This window comes from Panulirus ornatus, chromosome 6 (assembly GCF_036320965.1).
Source record: "Panulirus ornatus isolate Po-2019 chromosome 6, ASM3632096v1, whole genome shotgun sequence".
In the NCBI taxonomy this organism is placed as follows: Eukaryota; Metazoa; Arthropoda; class Malacostraca; order Decapoda; family Palinuridae; genus Panulirus; species Panulirus ornatus.
The window spans coordinates 14,358,409-14,377,432 of record NC_092229.1 but is presented as its reverse complement, the minus strand read 5'-3'; the positions used below and the strand labels follow the sequence as shown (position 1 = coordinate 14,377,432).

The window sequence follows — 19,024 nt, the reverse complement described above, 5'->3', positions numbered from 1 at the left end:
CCACAGCAAAACAGTAACTGGACAAAAGTTGGGTTCCACTTGGAAAGGGTTAATTTCAACAGTTAAGTGACATAAACTGCGCATGCACAAGTAATTCCATATCAGTTAATATTTCAGCCCTGTCTGAATTTTGTTTAATTTAAGCTTTATCAGCTGCCATCAAACAATTATCTGTGGTTTAGATTAACCATTAGAATTTATAGATCACTCATAGTTGTGTGATTGTACGCCACTCTAAATTGGTTATCTTTTTGTCATGAAGGCATAATTTTATTGCATAATCCATGATTTTTTAAAATCTTTTTGATACATGTATGCCATGAAATTAGCTTATTTTTATTGTTTGCATTTAATTAAATTTTTTTTAGATTCTCATTAATTTCACAAAGTCTTTCAGTCATTTAAAAGTTTTGTAAAGGGATGAGTAATTGTCTTTTATCATTTAAGCTAATTTGTTGAGAGCTGGAGTTATGCAGACCATGCATGTATCAGTTCTGAATGGCGATTCAAGGAATATTATTTCAACCAGTCAGTGCTGCTAGACCTTTGAGTATGCTACCACATGAACCTGGTTTTTCTGTTGATTATGGTTTCAGCATATCTCTTGGTCAATATGCATTTGTAGGTTTGAGTTCTGGTGTATTTTAATATATGTCACGTCCATTAACATTAGAGTTTCCTTTTTTAACTTTTTTGAGCGCAGAGAGTTTATTCCTCAGAATTGAGCATTACTTGCTAAATAGTACATCTGCACAGGTAGGGAACTCAGTCATCTCAATATTCATTGCCCATTAACTTGTTATGACTGAGTAATCACCGTGATAAGTGGAACATCGAGGGTTTCACTCACTGTCACCCTCAAAATTGCATGTCGTAGAGTTTTGAGAAAAGTGACTGAAGGCTTTTCTTTTTCATACTCATGTTTTTCAATATGAGGTGTTTCAAATTTATTTTGTAAGATTTTCAGAATTTCTGTATGCTAACAGAACAGAGTTATTATGTTCATGTTTTGTATACATGTTAGTAGCATTAGTCTTTTACGTATATATATTTTTCATTCTTGATTGCTGTTCTCCACATTACCAAAGCAGCACCTGGAAGACAAAAAAGGGCTTGTTTTGCTCGTACATTTTCTGGTTGTCTTTTATAATGCATTAAAAACACAACCTTCTATCTAATACCAGCCCCCACAGACATTTCCATGGTTTACCCTGGCCCCAGTACACCACATTATTCCAATTCACTCTGTCCCATGCACATCTTTCACCCTTCTGCATATTCAGACCCTGATTGCTCAAAATCTTTTTCACTCCATCCCTTCATCTAGAGTTTGGTCTCTTCCCCCCCTTCCGATGTTACCTCCTCTTCTGACACATATATGCTCTTTTGTTAACCTCTCTGTCATTCTCTCCTTGTGTCCAAACCATTTCAATACACTCTCTTGAGCTCACTCAACCACACACTTTTATTATTTACACCATTTGCTCTCCTTTAAACATTTCATATCCCTTCACCCAGCTCTGCACATCCTCATCTGTAGCTCATGCCTTGCATCCATATGATATTATTGGGACTAGTATACCATCAGGCATATATATCCATTTCTGCCATCTAATCTATTTGTATCTCTGAGTCTGCTCCCTCCAGGAACTACCATCACCAGGGTGGCCATACATGCCTCCCATGCATACAACATTCTATGCTTTCTTTCCGCATTTCTATTCCTCCAGTACTCTTCCACTCTTATTTCCCCATGTCTCAGGTGGTCTTCCTCTCATGCCAACCCCTTAAATCATACTCTCTTACCCTCTCCTTGTAAACTCCCCATCTTGCAATCTTTCCATATCCCCAAACCAACAATTTGTTACCATTGCAATCCCTGCCATACCATATTTCTCTTACACCCCTTAATTTCTTTCTTCATTTTTGTCCTCCCAAATATTGACCTCTCTCTCCACACATTCTTCAGTGCTTCCAGAACCTTTGCCTCCTTACCCACCCTGTGACTCATTTCTGCTTCCATGGTTCCATTTGCTGCTATGTCCACTCCCAGGTATCTAAAATACCAGTTTTCTCCATTCAAACTCACACCCCAAGTAACTTGACCGCTATCCCTGCTAAACCTTATCTTGTTTTTATTCACATTTAGTCTCATTTTCCTTCTTTCACACATTCTTCCAAACTCAGTTACCAACTTTAACTGTTTTTCACTTGAATCTTCTCCCAGTGCTGTATCATCAACAGGCAACAGTTGACTCGCTTCCCAGGCCCCCTCATCTACAGACTGCATACTTGCCTTTCTCTCCAAGGCTCTTGCATGTACTTCCCTCACCATCCCATCCATAAACATTAAACAGCCTTGATGTTACCACACGCCTTTGCCACAGACCAACCTTCACTTGGAACCACTTTCTCTACTCTCTTCATATTCATACATGTGCGTTACACACTTCTCAGTGCTTCTAGCAGCTGTCCCCCTACACCATATATGCTTAAGGCCTTCCACAAGGCATCTCTATCAATATCATATGCTTTCTCTAGACCCATAAATGTCACATACAAATCCAATTTGTTCTTGCAAGTATTTTTTGCACACATATTAAAGCAAACTTCTGATCCACATGTCCTATACCACTTCTGAAACCCCACTGTTCCTCCTCAGTCTGATGCTTTGTACATGGATTCACTTCTCAGTCGCCACTCTCCTGTACGGTTAACCAGATTTACACAATATTAACTTGAACACTCACATTTATCCCCCTTAACTTATACAGTGGCACTATACATGCATTCTACCAATCTTCATGCATCTCGCCTTGATCCATCTATACACTGAAAAACTAACCAGTCAACAACACAGTCACCCCCTTTCTTAAGAAAGTCAACTACAAAACCATCCACTCCAGTCAATTTGCCACATTTCATTATATATATGGTTTTCACCACCTCTTATCTCTTCACTGAGCCACTCTCTATGACTCTCTCACTTTGCATACCACCCTCACTCCAAACACCCTACATCTGCCACCCTATCACCAAACACATTCAACAGTCCTACAAAATACTCAGTCCATCTACACCTCACTTTATCACTACCTGTTGCCACTTCCCCATTTGCCCCTTTCATTGATGCTTCCATTTGTTCTTTTGTGTTTGTGCATCACTAATCTTCCAAAACATCCTTATCCCCCTAAGTTTACTGATATTTTTGTTGAATCCTTTGCTAATAAGTTATTGAAATTAACCTTACAATGGTTTTGTTGCTTTATGAATTTGGTACGTTTTTCAGATGTCCTCCTCAGCAGTAGACAATTTTTTTATTTAAGCATAGGGTGACATTGTACAAAATTGCAGGCTCTGGAGCCATCGACAAAATTTCTTTTGTTGTTTTTAATTGGCAATATTCTGTATTTTATCTTTAATATTGGACTTCATGCAGAGAAGTATAGTTGAAGGTAGGCAGATAAATGATTGATTCAGTAGTAAAAATGTGTCTCTGTCCCATACTTTGAATTGATCGTAAAAAATATATAAAATTGATTTTAAGCTGTAATTGTTAATTTTTTTTGTATGCTAGATGAACAGAAATTGTTGTGATCATAGTTTCAGTGTTGAGTAGGTAGAATTATCCACATCTTGTGTTACATATTAAGGAATACTTTTAATCATGAGCATTATTACTTTTCATTTGTAGCCTTGTTAGTATTTTCCACAAATCTAAATTTTTCCTGTGCTTTTATGGTCATTTCTTTCATGGAATACCATAGACTCAGAGCTTTTTACCATCTGTATCCGATGGATAGTAAACGAAGCATATTGTGGATATTATATCTAGTTTTAAGTTGCTATTGACCAAAATATTTCTTAAAATCAGCTTTGAGCCTATTCTATGTTGTGGTTGCATTGCCTGGATAAACTTAATCTTTTGTAGCATTAAGATCTGCAAATATACAGGGAAGAAGAAGAATTCTTTAAGTATGTGTGCATTTTCATTCTCTTGGTATAAAAGACCACAACTACTCTTTTTTTTCCCAGTTGAACACTGGGAGGGCTGTTGGCTGGTTGCCAATTAGAAGTTGGAAGTATCCTGGAGAGGGGAGTGTAATGAGTGCTGCAATATTTTATGACCACTTAATGCTAATTAACTAGTTCTGTTCTCAATTTTTTTTCTACAACTGAAACAGTGTGAACTCGTTTTGCTCTTAATTTATTGTACTCTCTGAACATTCATGTGTCCAATTTACCTTCTTTTGGATGAGAAAATACTTTTCGTATAGCTGTTTACTATTGGAGGAAATTTTGCTTCCGTACATCACGTATTTTTTCATGACTTCTCAATACTCTTTCTTGCTTAGGGTTGGAAGTTTGCACGTAGCACACAGTTAGGAGTTTTTATTATGAAACAGCTGCCACTCAGAATTTCAATTTGGGGGTTTGGAGCAAAAATGACAGTGAATGTACACTTACATAATGCAACTTACTGTTAGGAGGATAGGAGGCAATTTTGCTTCTGTACTTGTGCTTCAGATGTATTTTTTCATGACTTCTTAATACTCTTTTTTACATAGAGTAGGAATTTTTTACATAACACAAAATTAGTAGTTCTTATTATGAGACAGCTGCTCCTCAGGATTTCAATTTGGGGGTTTGGTGCTACAGTGACAAGAGTGTACACTTACATTGCATGGTCAAGATTACTGTAGAAAAGTTTAGGATTTCCTAATACTGTACACATGATAATGAATTGTATTTTGTGATTTCTGTACATGAACTTGGAGTTTATGATAAGAACATTTGACTGACTGACTTGTATGAACCTGGGGATAGGGGATTAAGAATACTTCCCACGTATTCCCTGCGTGTCGTAGAAGGCGACTAAAAGGGGAGGGAGCGAGGGGCTGGAAATCCTCCCCTCTCGTTTTTTTTTTTAATTTTCCAAAAGAAGGAACAGAGAATTGGGCCAGGTGAGGGTATTCCCTCAAAGGCCCAGTCCTCTGTTCTTAATGCTACCTCGCTAACGCGGGAAATGGCGAATAGTTTAAAAGAAGAAAAAAGAAAAAAGACTTGTATGAAAATAATTGCCATGATTATCATGATTTATTCAAGTGTAATTGGCAGTTCTGTTCTGTAGAATGATAAATATGAAGTGAAATGGGAATAAAAGTTAACTGGACCAAAAATGTGAGTTATGAGTAATTTCACATATTTTAACTTTTGGAATTGCATTGCATCTTTGGAAAGCCACCTCAAGCCATGGCATTTAATTAATGTTCAGAGATTGACGGATGGTTGTAGCAGTGCTTAAAATGGAAAACTTCAAAGCTCTTTGAGTTAAGTACAACCAAAACTAAGTTTGACTTAAATAGATGTGAATGCCATGTTTGGAACTAAAATAGAATTGCCTTTTGAATTTATGAAGAAACTTGTTTTAAAACAAAACCCCAATTATGGCCACAAAGCTGGCAAGTTTTATATAAATTTTAGGGACTAAAGGAAAATAGGGGTCACTATAGGCAATCCACGGGTTGCTTATTTGTGCACACTTACAGAATGTTCACCAGATACCTATTTTGTCAACCATCTTCACACCTCCATATGATAATAACTCGGCGATATACTTTAGATGTTTACTTGATTGCCATGCAATAAGCACTCACCACATTCCCATACCAGGGGGATACGGTAATTTGGAAAATCAGAAAAGATAGAGTTGAGGGAAAACATATGAAGAGAGAAATATGAAATTACTACCATGAAGGATAGTATCATTAGGAAAGTCAAGAATCTGTACTGCACCACTGATTAGGCTGCAGTGTATGTTAACAACCCCTGATATTTGTTTGTTTTTTTTCTTTTTTATCTTTAACAGTTTCCCCAGTTCTCTACTCTTCTGCACCTTGACCTTACTTAATTACCTAAAAGAAGCAGTGCTAATCCACTTGTTCAATTATTATAGGTGCAGGAACTCATAAAACGTCAGGAGTTAAAGTTTGAGGAGAAACTTCTTCAGGCAGAATTGGCAGCTGGAGAGAAGGAAAAGAAATTACGCCAAGCCATGAAGGACGAACAGAAGGAACGAAATCACCTGGGGGAGTCCGTGGCTGAGTTGACGCAATCTCGTGATGCTCTGTTGAAGATGGTCGGTCAGTACAAGGATATGCTAGCCTCCCTTGTTAGTGAGAAGGAGAAGGAGAAACAAGCAGCAGAGGAGAGAATCAAGACAATAGAGCAAGAAAGAAACCAGGCTCTGGAGGATCTAGCAAACGTAGAAGTTGCTTTCTCTGATGTACACAGGTGAATCTCGATTGCTTTTTCAGCTTTATGCAGTTAGGCTAATTGGTTATAATGGTTGAAAAAAATTTTCTTTTTGTATATTGAAAAATAGCCTTTGAATTATAGTTTCAGTATGTATGTATGTATGATTACAAATATTTATTTCTTCCATACATGTGTATGTGGGTGGGTTGGGCCATTCTTTCGTCTGTTTCCTTGCGCTACCTCGCTAACGCGTGAGACAGCAACAGAGCAAAATAAGTAAATAAATAACATAATCTTTATTCTTCAGTATTTCTTATTTTTAACATATACGATTATTGTGGCAAATAATTTTAGACTGTACCCTGATAGGTGAAAACCAAACCAAGGAAAGCGGGTGCAGAGATGAGATATGGTGGTGATGTATGGTGTCTAGTGATAATCCTGTTTGTGAATGATACTGTGTTGTTTGCTGAGAGTGAAGAGGAGTTGCATATCTCTCTCATAAGAATTTTGATAATCTCATATTTCGAAAGTTCATCATTTATCCCTCTGTTCTTCATCTTTTCTCTATGAGTTATTATCCTTCAAACTTAATCTTTCTTAGTTATAATTTGCATACCGTACTGAAGATTTTATCAAGGCATTTTTTTTAGTTTGGCAGTTAATTTTAAAGCAGATCAACATGCATTGATTTTGAATTTGCTTATAGGAAATGCATTATAAGGAATGCAGATCATAATGCTCTTTCCACTGAACCTGATTTTCAAGCACTACATTTATGTGTAAAACCTGATTTGCAGAAATTTTAACCTTACACTTTCAGAAAGTGTGCTAGAAGGTTGCTCTTTGGTAATATAAGTTGTTAAGGGATGTGATACATTCACCTATTAGAAGAAGGACTAAATTTGTGAGCTATAGTTACCACCTCTCATTCTCTGTAACTCTGTTTTGATAGTTGTTTCAGTTTCATGCTCTTAGGTTTTACAGTTATGGGAGACTGTTAGAACATATAGATTGTGTTTTAGAAAGTAATACAGGCTCATTAATTTGGACCCTTATATTTTGTGTCCCTTAACCACATGGAGGGTAGTACAAGTTTTGTTGTGCATTGTATGGATGGGTTAAGCATATCATTCCTTGCTTTTATGCCTGTATGTAGCACTTCCAGTAATATAAACTAAAACTGGGAAATGGGTGAAGTGAGAGCCAACATGATTTTTTTTAAAGAATAATTGTAGAGGCAAAAAGAAAGAAGTATACTTTTGCTTTTCCAAAGCATATCATTTTACTCCCCTCTACTCAGAAAAACACACAAGATATGGGGCCCCATGAATGTAAGCCTTCCTTCCCGTACAGTACAAATACTTGATTATAGTGGTTATTGTTACTGACAATTAGTCACCACACACTTGCTCAGGGTAGGACCTGCATTGTTTCGAATTCTGGGCATGTCATTTGGTTTATACCGTACTTAGATGTTCGTCCTCCCCTTGGGGTTGGTAAATAGATGGGTACCTGGCTTAGGCCAGGATGTGTGTGTGTGCATGCATACTTATGAATAAAGACATGATACATGTATACGAGAATAGGAGATGGGGCAGCAGTGATGCTCAGCAGATATACAGAAAATGGTGTATGTGACACCATCACACAGAGGAAGAAGCAAATTGCTGCGAAAAACTGTACAGACCAATCCGCCTGACATTGCGCATTATTAAAGATGGCAGCAAATGGGAATAGTATTATTCGTCATGCTAGAAGTGCAGTGAGCACTACATGTTAGCCCTGCTATTTTAGCAGTTTCTTATTTTATGGTATCTTAGGCAGGTCTCCTTTTCACATCTGATAAGGGAGAACTTGACAAAGTGAATTACATTGATAGCTACACTAGGGACAACAATTTAGTCCTGAACAACATATCAGAAACTTTGCTTTATGAGAAAATGAGAGATGAAGCAAACTTGTAACAGTTTGAAGCATTCAGAACAGATGGAATCAAACATTAGACAGGGTAGGTCAGCAATATATGTCCATAATGAGCCGGAAGGAAAATAGATAATGGAGATGAGCCACGGTAAAAGTGAGCTAATTTTAGTGAGCACCCCAGCCATAAGCAAACAAATTATTATACATAACACCAAAAATGAAGCTAAGTGACTTTAAAGAAATTTTAATAAAAGCTGAAGATGTTGGAAAAACCAGATCCTTTAATTGTGTGGGCTGATGACTTTTAACTTCCATTTTATTGAGCAGAAGAAAGAGGAATAGACAAGAATGTATTAACAAATCCTATGAAATGATTAGTGGATCAGCTGTTGAAAGAGAACATGAACAAAGGCTAATAAATCTGAGTAAATCATTTAGCTTTGTACAGGTAGGTAACAGACTGATGAGGGAACAGGGCAATAGATCGCTATCTTTACAACTGTGATCAGATATAGAGGTAAATGATACAAGCTTGTTGCATCTCATCATCATAGAGATCATTGCAATATACAGTGTAAAAACAAATAGATGTAAACAGGATATAGCAACTGAGGACAGCAGGTTGATTGATGAATTTTCATCACGGCAAATCAAGCTGGAGAGCAGTCTTTGAAATATTTGAAACAATTGAAGTGAGATCTTCAAAGGCAGTAAATAGTAACAGACATAAAGATATACTTTGAGGAAGTAAGACAAATAATGTGAGGGCTAGAATTAAAAAAAAAGGGGGGAGATACTAAGATACAGAAAATAGCAAATTAATAGAATAGCAAACATATTCAGTGTTTCAAATGTATGGGTTTACCTCTTCACAATCATGCTGTGAAGTCATCCATCTCCACAGAGATATGGTATAATTGTGATAGAAATGATCCAGCTAAATTATCTTTCTACCTCTCTTTTTTCATTATTATACTTTGTTGCTGTCTCCCGCGTTAGCGAAGTAGTGGAAGGAAACAGACGAAAGAATGGCCCAACCCACATACACATGTACATACATACATGCCCACACACGCACATATACATACTTATACATTTCAACGTATACATACATGTACATACACAGACATATACATATATGCACTTGTACATATTCATACATGCTGCCCTCCCATTACCGCCACCACCCCGCCACACATGAAATGGCACCCCCCTCCCCCCACACGCGCATGAAGTAGCGCTAGGAAAAGACATCAAAGGCCACATTCGTTCACACTCGGGTCTCTAGCTGTCATGTATAATGCACCGAAACCACAGCTCCCTTTCCACATCCAGGCCCCACAAAACTTTCCATGGTTTACCCCAGACACTTCACATGCCCTGGTTCAATCCATTGACAGCACGTCGACCCCAGTATACCACATCGTTCCAATTCACTCTATTCCTTGCACGCCTTTCACCCTCCTGCATGTTCAGGCCCCAATTGCTCAAAATCTTTTTCACTCCATCCTTCCACCTCCAATTTGGTCTCCCACTTCTTGTTCCCTCCACCTCTGACACATATATCCTCTTGGTCAATCTTTCCTCACTCATTCTCTCAATGTGACCAAACCATTTCAATACACCCTCTTCTGCTCTCTCAACCACACTCTTTTCATTACCACACATCTTTCTTACTCTTTCATTACTTAATCAAACCACCTCACACCACATATTGTCCTCAAACATCTCATTTCCAACACATCCACCCTATCTAAAGCCCATGCCTCGCAACCATATAACATTGTTGGAACCACTATTCCTTCAAACATACTCATTTTTGCTTTCCCAGATAATGTTCTCACCTTCCTAACATTCTTCAACGCTCCCAGAACCTTCGCCCCCTCCCCCACCCTGTGACTCACTTCCGCTTTCATGGTTCCATCGCTGCCAAATTCACTCCCAGATATCTAAAACACTTCACTTCCTCCAGTTTTTCTCCATTCAAACTTACCTCCCAATTGACTTATCCGTCAACCCTACTGTACCTAATAACCTTGCTCTTATTCACATTTACTCTCAACTTTTTTCTTTCACACACTTTACCAAACTCAGTCACCAGCTTCTGCAGTTTGTCAACTGAATCAGCCACCAGCGCTGTATCATCAGTAAACAACAACTGACTCACTTCCCAAACACTCTCATCCCCAACAGACTGTATACTTGCCCCTCTCTCCAAAACTCTTGCATTCCCCTCTCTAACAACCCCAACCATAAACAAATTCCACAGCCATGGAGACATCACACACCCCTGCCACAAACTGACATTCACTGAGAACCACTCACTTTCCTCTCTTCCTACTCGTACACATGCCTTACGTCCATGAAAAAACTTTTCACTGCTTCTAGCAACTTACCTCCCACACCATATACTCTTAATACTTTCCACAGAACATCTCTATCAACTCTATCATATGCCTTCTCCAGATCCATAAATATTACATACATATATATGCGTTAGGTTATTAGGTACAGTAGGGGTGAGGGTCAAGTCAATTGGGAGGTGAGTTTGAATGGAGAAAAACTGGAGGAAGTGAAGTGTTTTAGATATCTGGGAGTGGATCTGTCAGCGGATGGAACCATGGAAGCGGAAGTGGATCATAGGGTGGGGGAGGGGGCGAAAATTTTGGGAGCCTTGAAAAATGTGTGGAAGTCGAGAACATTATCTCGGAAAGCAAAAATGGGTATGTTTGAGGGAATAGTGGTTCCAACAATGTTGTATGGTTGCGAGGCGTGGGCTATGGATAGAGATGTGCGCAGGAGGATGGATGTGCTGGAAATGAGATGTTTGAGGACAATGTGTGGTGTGAGGTGGTTTGATCGAGTAAGTAACGTAAGGGTAAGAGAGAGGTGTGGAAATATAAAGAGCGTGGTTGAGAGAGCAGAAGAGGGTGTTTTGAAATGGTTTGGGCACATGGAGAGAATGAGTGAGGAGAGATTGACCAAGAGGATATATGTGTCGGAGGTGGAGGGAACGAGGAGAAGAGGGAGACCAAATTGGAGGTGGAAAGATGGAGTGAAAAAGATTTTGTGTGATCGGGGCCTGAACATGCAGGAGGGTGAAAGGAGGGCAAGAAATAGAGTGAATTGGAGTCATGTGGTATACAGGGGTTGACGTGCTGTCAGTGGATTGAAGCAAGGCATGTGAAGCGTCTGGGGTAAACCATGGAAAGCTGTGTAGGTATGTATATTTGCGTGTGTGGACGTGTGTATGTACATGTGTATGGGGGGGGGGTTGGGCCATTTCTTTCGTCTGTTTCCTTGCGCTACCTCGCAAACGCGGGAGACAGCGACAAAGTATAAAAAAAAAAAAAAAAAAAAAAAAAAAAAAAAAAAAAAAAAAATATGCGTTAGCGAGGCAGCGCAAGGAAACAGACGAAAGAATGGCCCAACCCACCCACATACACATGTATATACTTACACATCCACACACGCAATATATACATACCTGTACATCTCAATGTATACAAATATATACACACACAGACATATACATTTATACACATGCACATAATTCATACTGTCTGCCTTTATTCATTCCCATCGCCACCCCGCCACACATGTAAATATATATATTTGTATATGTGTTGTTCGTCAACATAGCAGTCCCTATCATTGATTAAAAGTTTTTATATACTTTATTGATTATAATTCCTCTCCCTTCATTTGAAAAAGTTTCTGTTTGTATGTAATGTTTTACAATTGTAACAAAGTATATTTTCCTTAGGAAATATGAGAGAACAAAGCAAGTTGTAGATACACTCAGAAGAAATGAAGAGACTCTTCGTGGTGCAGTTGCAGACTATGAGAGCAAGCTACAGAAACAAGAACAAAAGTTTATAGAATTTCAGAAACATGCAGAGGAAAAGATTCAGCTGTAAGTTTTTTCTTCTTACTTTCTTTCATGTTTCATTCCTGCTTTATGCACTTTCTGACATATTTAGTGTCAATATGAAGAGAGACTTGGCAAAATCATACTTTCACTTTTAGCTCTGGTTTATTTTCATTTCATTTGGGAGTCTGACCAGACTTGACTGGCAGACTGGTCTTATATTCAGTTTAGTTGTTACTTTGGTGTATGCATCATACATGTAGCAAAAAAAGTATAGTTACATCAGAAGCAGCATAGATGAATTAATACCATTCATTAGCTTTTCATGAATCAAGTGAATGTTTTACTTCCTCTGCCATAAGCTGGCAATGTATCTCCTTAATGTCATTCGGTCCAGGAAAACTCAGATGAATATTGTACACCACTACAAACATCAAGATGGAGGTCATGCTAAAACAAACTGTTAAAGGGTGAAATAACTCACTAACTCACTGATTTTGTAGATTAAAGCCACTGTAAAGTCGTAAAAACATTGTTCCTCTGGTGCTAGCTACTGTGATTGTGTATATCTTAATAGTAGATTTGCAGAAAGTGAAAGGTAGTGGCAAGATTGTTGTGAACTAGTTGTTTACAAACTGGGCCACTCCACCCACCTAAGGGGACCACATACCATTGGCTGGAAGTGCACATCCTTTTGGTGGGAGAGCCCTAAAATTAAGAGGAAAGAAGCACATTAGGTTGATGAGAATAACCTAAAAAACCTGTCATTTTGCTCACCAATCATTTCTTTTGATCTTTATTTACTCAGTCATCTCAAGCATTCTTTCTTGGTATGTGAGAGTGATTGGGCATTATTGAATTTTGTAATGATTGATAGGCATGCTAAAGGGAAACTTTCTGATGTGAATATGCCAAAAGTGGCAGCTGGAGGTATGTTTGGTCACTTTTTGATGGAGGGGATGGGAAAAGCTTATAGGGGCTTTCAGAAAAGAGAATATGATATGGGTGAGAAGAGAGCTTTGAAAGTGAGTGAATTAAGAAAATAGGCTTATGTTTGGAGATACCAGGGGAAATTGGGTAAAGACTAGCAGATGATGAGAGTAACTGAAACTAGGGAATGAGATATATTTAGTGGATGCAGTCTCTTTACTCATAAGAATAAACATTTGAAGTCTGATTTCTGAAATATATGACTACAAGAGAGTGAATGTGTGCAAATGGGGTTATTGTTCATATGATCTTGGTGCTTCCACATTAAGGCAGGAAAGAACAAGCAAGCATAAAAAGATAAAGATAATACTCTGTCTTTTCACCCTCTACTGTTTTAAATCAGGAAGTTCTGACTTATTTGATTAATTTCCCGGAAGAATAGGTGTTACCTCATTAGGTTTTATTAATGGGGAAATTCAAGTATTCCTTGCTTTTTAACAGTTTAACTCGATATTCATATGGGCTTTGTGTTTTGATATATGGTCCAATATAGCCTCTTAAAGGATGTGGGCTGTTGTACAGTTGTGGATAAAAACTAGGACTTATCTGAATCCTATTTGAAGCTGATGAAAGTCTTGAAAGTAGTACTGAGCCCAATGTCTCATTTATCAGAGACAAAAGGCTGTTTATAGCTTCAAAAAGGTATGTATATGGACAATTGTCTACAAAATTTACCTCCAGTCTCCACTGATTTAGCTGAAAAAAGTTTATAACTTAATCTTATATGTATTTAAACTAATTACATTATTTCTCCTTAGGGCAAATGAGGAATTTGAAACCATGCGCAAATCCAATGACCAAGAAATGACAAAGATGGCTGCACTTCTCAAAAAGGCAGAAATGAAGATCATGTCCTTACAAGATGCATTTGATCGAAAAACACGCGAAAATCAGGAATTGACACAGCTCTGTGATGACCTTATCAACAAAGTTGGAACCTCCCATTAAGGAAAGAGCCCAAGTGAATGATAGACTCTTAATGTAGAGTCCGTCATTATGAGGATAACCCTATTAAGTATTCTCTGGCATAGTCAGTGATGAGTTTGCCAGATGGAAGTGGGGTCTTTGTATATTTTTAAACTGTACATTTGTGATTAATTTAAATTGTCAGCAAGATAGTTTTTGTTTGAAAGTAACATACATAGGTGACCTGACCTTATTATGATTCATAAATCAAACACCTTAATCTATCATACATTTTGAATTACATTGTCAGTTGTTTCTTTGCAAGATTTTTCATTATAGATTGGTCTTGATTTTTTTTTTTTACTGACTTAGATATTGTGAAGTTCATTTGTAACAATTTATATTTTTTAGATTAGTGTTTAGGTCAAACAGTTATGACTTGTTTATCTACTGTACATATCAGATAGGAAGGAATTGAAAGATGGAAAGATTTTCTGATCTATCTAGTATTATTGCCTGGTGTATGGCATCATGGTATGAATAGCATTGTTGCCACCTCCTGCAAATTTGTAAATAGTCAAAAATGACTTCTGTCATTAAGGTATCACTCTCTGCAACTAGAGCTAAAACTAATTGTAGGTATTGAAGGATACTCATCAGAGCTATAATGACATAAGGTATTGTACATTAATTTTTTGATTTGCTGATGATGAAGAATGATAAATGTTTACAGAAAAATCACTTAGACCTCAAATGTAATTTCATTAAAGGCAGTCATGAGAACTTGCTCAGTCACAGTGTAAGTTGAGGGAGTCACTGAGATCTGCTGCAAGATGGTGTGACCGTACATTTAATCAAGACTACTGTAGTGTAGTTCCAGGAAAATAATTTGTAAGAATGAGCCTAAACCAGCATACTGGTATTGGTAGAAAGATAACAGAATTTTTCTTTTCCATGAGAGAAAAGTACTGTATTTAACAATATTAACCAATGTTAAAATGAGATTATACCTTAATCTGCTGTTACTAATTGAAAGACAAGAGGAAGGAAGGGCTAGGGCTGTGATAGTGCAAGACTTGCAGCTTATCATCAAGAGCTGCCATAAGCCTGCCATTTAGATATTCCAAGGGATTATCAATTGATGCTTTATCTTACTTTTGTACCAAGCACAAACTTAAACATCCTGAACAGATGTTTTATAATGTGTATAGTAAAGTGAATACAGAAAATAAGTAAAACGTAGTTTTCTTTACAGAAAATGGAAAAGAAGTAAAATTAAGAAATGTAGATTTTGGTTTAAATATGATGCATTTTAAATCATTGTACCAAGTTGAAGATTTGAGAATTAGAATTTGGGTTAATCTTTTTCTTTAACTACTTTTTCTTCCCATAAAAGGAAAATTGTCTTATTCAAGCTTATAATAGCTATGTGCCACCGCCAGTTCAAAAGATACACAATTTGCTTCTCTAAAATTGTGCTTTCTTTCATCTTTTGAACTTGACAGATCGTATCATATGCTGTTCTTGCGCTTCCACACGCATGAATCACAGTTGTGGAGATAGACTATCCATACTACAGGTCTGGAGAGTAACTGAATAAGCTCCATTTTTATGCTTAAAGAACACTGGGAACATTCTAGAGGTAGTTAACATTTACTTATTGCAAACTACTTACCCAAGAATATTCACTTTAACAGCTTTCAAGTATTGTTGTGATGCTAGCTAAGAGTGCTCTGTAATTTAGAACAGTGTTGTACTGTTTCCCAGAATGAATTAATTTTTTTTTCATTCAAACCCAGTTTAGCACAAAATCATATTTCATTTTGATGGGAAAAATACTACTCTAGAGAATTGTGCCTTATAATAGATGATCCAAGGAAGCAATTTTGCTGCAATTAGAGAAATCAGTTTGTGAAGACAGATTGAACAGTAACCTGCCACCCATTTTTCTTATGAAATAGGGCACATAATTACTGAAGCCAGTTCATTGAGTTTGCTGGTTGTCTGTCTAAGTCATATCCAAGTGTACATAATGTGTTGTCAAACCCTTGCAGTTTCATACCCCTCTTTATCTTTGCCTTTATTATTTATTGTTTCTTCAGAAATATTAGTTTACTTAATTCGTATATGTGATGCTATTCTTTATGTATCATAGAGATTAAAATTGATTAACAGTCATTCTCTTTCTTATCCCAAAACATTAATGAAATGTCAGTAACAAGTAAATGACAAGAAAGTGATTTATAACCAGTGAAAAATGGGTGGGATATCTTTGTTATGTATGAAAGACAATTTTTAAGAATAACCTGTACTCTGTGTATAATGCACTTTCATGGGAAACATGTTAGTGCAACTGGCTGTTTAATATTGATGCAAACAAATGGCTCTTAGCTCTTCACGTTTCCCTTCATTTGGTGTGCAGATAGATTGGTACCAACTTCTGTTGAGATATAGTGCCACAACTACAACAGTTTTTGGCAATTAGCAGCCTTGAATTCTACTCAAGATTCCACAGGTAAGCATCTTATGGGATTTGGCCTCTGCCAATTCTTGACCAAGAAATTGAAGATACCACGTATGCATAAAACATGCAGACATCCATAGAATGAGCACAAGCAGAATCTTTCCCAATAACTTCAGTTACAATGCACTTTTATATCTTGGATAACTAAAAAAAAATAGCTGAGAATAACTGCCCTCTACCTCTGAAATCCAGCTGTGCAATACTAGGTTAAGTACTGTTCAGTACAACTCTAGATAGACTTTACTGTTGTACAAATATGGTTGCCATCTGCAGATTTTTATTGCATCTTGTCTGGCACACTTGCCTATACATTTGCTAGTGTGATTGCTTGCTTAGTTCCTGCCCCTAAAGCCCCCTTTCACCTTTAAAGCTCCTGAAGCTATCAGGAAGTTGGCTACATCCACTGGTCATAAAGAGTTGTCAATTATGTCCATCTATGTGCAGAAAGTGCATGGCAGTTGAGTAGTAAGTGCTCAGTCTTCTTTATGGTAATTGTATCAAGGGCATGAAGGGTCTTAAGATATGTTGAGAAAGTATTTTCAATATTGTTGTGATGGGTGATGTCCAGAACATAAGTGGGAAAGTGTGACTTGTCTTTGTCTACAGAGTGTATATTCTGATGGGTCTATGTCTGGTGGGTTATAGTTTAAGACTGAGTTGGGAGGCGGTTGGGTAGTGTTTGTTGAGTCATTTTGTTTGCTAGGGGTGGGGGGGATCTGTGAGTAGAGATAACTGAAGTGTGAAGCACGGGTAAGCTTTTTATTTCTACTATGAGGTTGGTGGTTCGTTATAAAATTGAGTGGGAGCAGTCTAGTGTTGTTGCATAGATTATTGTGCTAAGCAAGCTGAGGAGTCTGCATTGGGAGGATCATTATTTCATGGTGATGGTGTTGAGTGCTTGTGGTTGCTAGGCAGCCAGTGATTGTTTTTAGTGCTCTATTTTTTGTGGTTTGCTAGCTCACGTAGGGGAATACTGCAGTTTCAGTTTCTCGGTTAAACTTTAAACTTGATATTTTACATACTTTTTTACACAAAATTATTCAAGAATATGCCCGTTACATATATGCATACTTATTTCTGTGGCGTACTTTCATTAACCCTTTCATTACACAGTCTCGGGCATGTCTGGACATAAAGTACACAACACCAGGGTCAGGTTGTAAATCTTTGTATCCTCACTTGAATTCCCAGCCAATTTATGAGTCCACATTTTATCCATAGATGTTACTAGGAACCTAACAACACAGCTGGAAAGTATCACATATCACAATCCTCAGTGAAAACTCAAAAGTCATCACTCCTAAATGCATCGTCATTGTCAAAATCAAGATTTACGAAGCAACTTTCCTGGTAAATTTTACTGTAAAATAGGTAGTATCTCATGTTTCCTTACATATTTTTATGAAAATAGTTATTTCTTGTTTATTCAAGTAATATCCTGTTACGGGAAATAAGTAAATCCATAAACAACGGGTTAAAACCATAAAATATGTATGATGGTGGTTTGCTGATGACACAGCTTTGGTAGTAGCTTAGAGTGAGAAATTACAAAAGCTGGTTCCTGAATTTGGGAGAGAAAAAAATCAAGGGTTAATGTGAACAAAAGTAAGGTTATCAATTATGAGCGGTTTGGACTGTGAATTTGAATAGAAAGAACTGGGGGGAGGGGGGACAATGGAATGTTTTAGATACCTATATGTACCATGCATCTTCCTTTCTTTCATGTGTTCGCTATTTTCCATGTGAGCAAGGTAGATGAGTGAGCCTTAAAGGAGAAAATCTTTGCTTATCTCCTTCATCTCTCCCTTTTTGAATGTGATATAGGAGTTTGTAGAATGAAATCACAGAAGAAAAAAAGTCATATACGTACCTTAATAATAAGCATTTGTGGCACGTTTGAATGGTTTGTTAAGAACATCATCCATTTACTTGAAAGCTCCTCTGATATTTGCCAGCAGACTGTTTCCTTAACTATTCTCTTCATATGGGACTCTGGAAACAGGTCAGAAACAATGTATTTTGCCAAGTCTCTCTCAGAAAAGTTATGAGGGAAGTGGAGAGCGAAGACAGAGTCTAAATCTACCCACCTGAGAAGAAAGAAGAGTGAGGGGTGACCTGACCATAATCATAAAGTTTTTAAAAAAGATCGAGTAGGTGAACTATTTTTATAATAGGCAGTACTCTAAGAGATGTAGTGGAAGGGGAACTAGAGTATGTGTTAAATGAAGTAAGAAACTTGTGCAGAGGGATGTAATGAAATATTTTTGTAGTATCAGAAAGATGAACAATAGGAAAAGACAACATACATAAATTCAAGATGTTTAATGATACTAGAGTCTAAGATATTGAGGTCCACAAGCATAAACTCCCACCCCATTCAGTGTGAATTTGTAATTACAGACATAAACATCCACACATCCTGTTAACTGCAGCTGATGAAGCATACAGTGTGTCCCCCACCTCAACTGGTGGCTAACAAGAATAAAGAAAAAAAACGAAAGCAGGTAAAGGTACAAGCGCAGTTATATGCAGGCATATGATATGTCACA

The 19,024-nt window shown here is 37.4% G+C and overlaps 1 protein-coding gene across 19 annotated transcripts in view; it reads left to right on the top strand.

Moving 5' to 3' along the window:
- The window catches only part of LOC139749073 (uncharacterized), a 298,095-nt gene extending 281,968 nt beyond the window's left edge, over positions 1–16,127 (top strand). For 18 of the 19 annotated variants that reach the window (XM_071662556.1, XM_071662551.1, XM_071662564.1 and 15 more), the window contains 3 exons: positions 5,957–6,294; positions 11,951–12,100; positions 13,804–16,127. In XM_071662556.1, the coding sequence (XP_071518657.1) occupies positions 5,957–6,294; positions 11,951–12,100; positions 13,804–13,993 (678 nt within the window). In that variant the 3' untranslated portion in view covers positions 13,994–16,127. The remainder of the gene's footprint in view (positions 1–5,956; positions 6,295–11,950; positions 12,101–13,803) is intronic. The other variant, XM_071662560.1, reaches the window with a different exon arrangement.
- Positions 16,128–19,024: the final 2,897 nt, after the last annotated feature.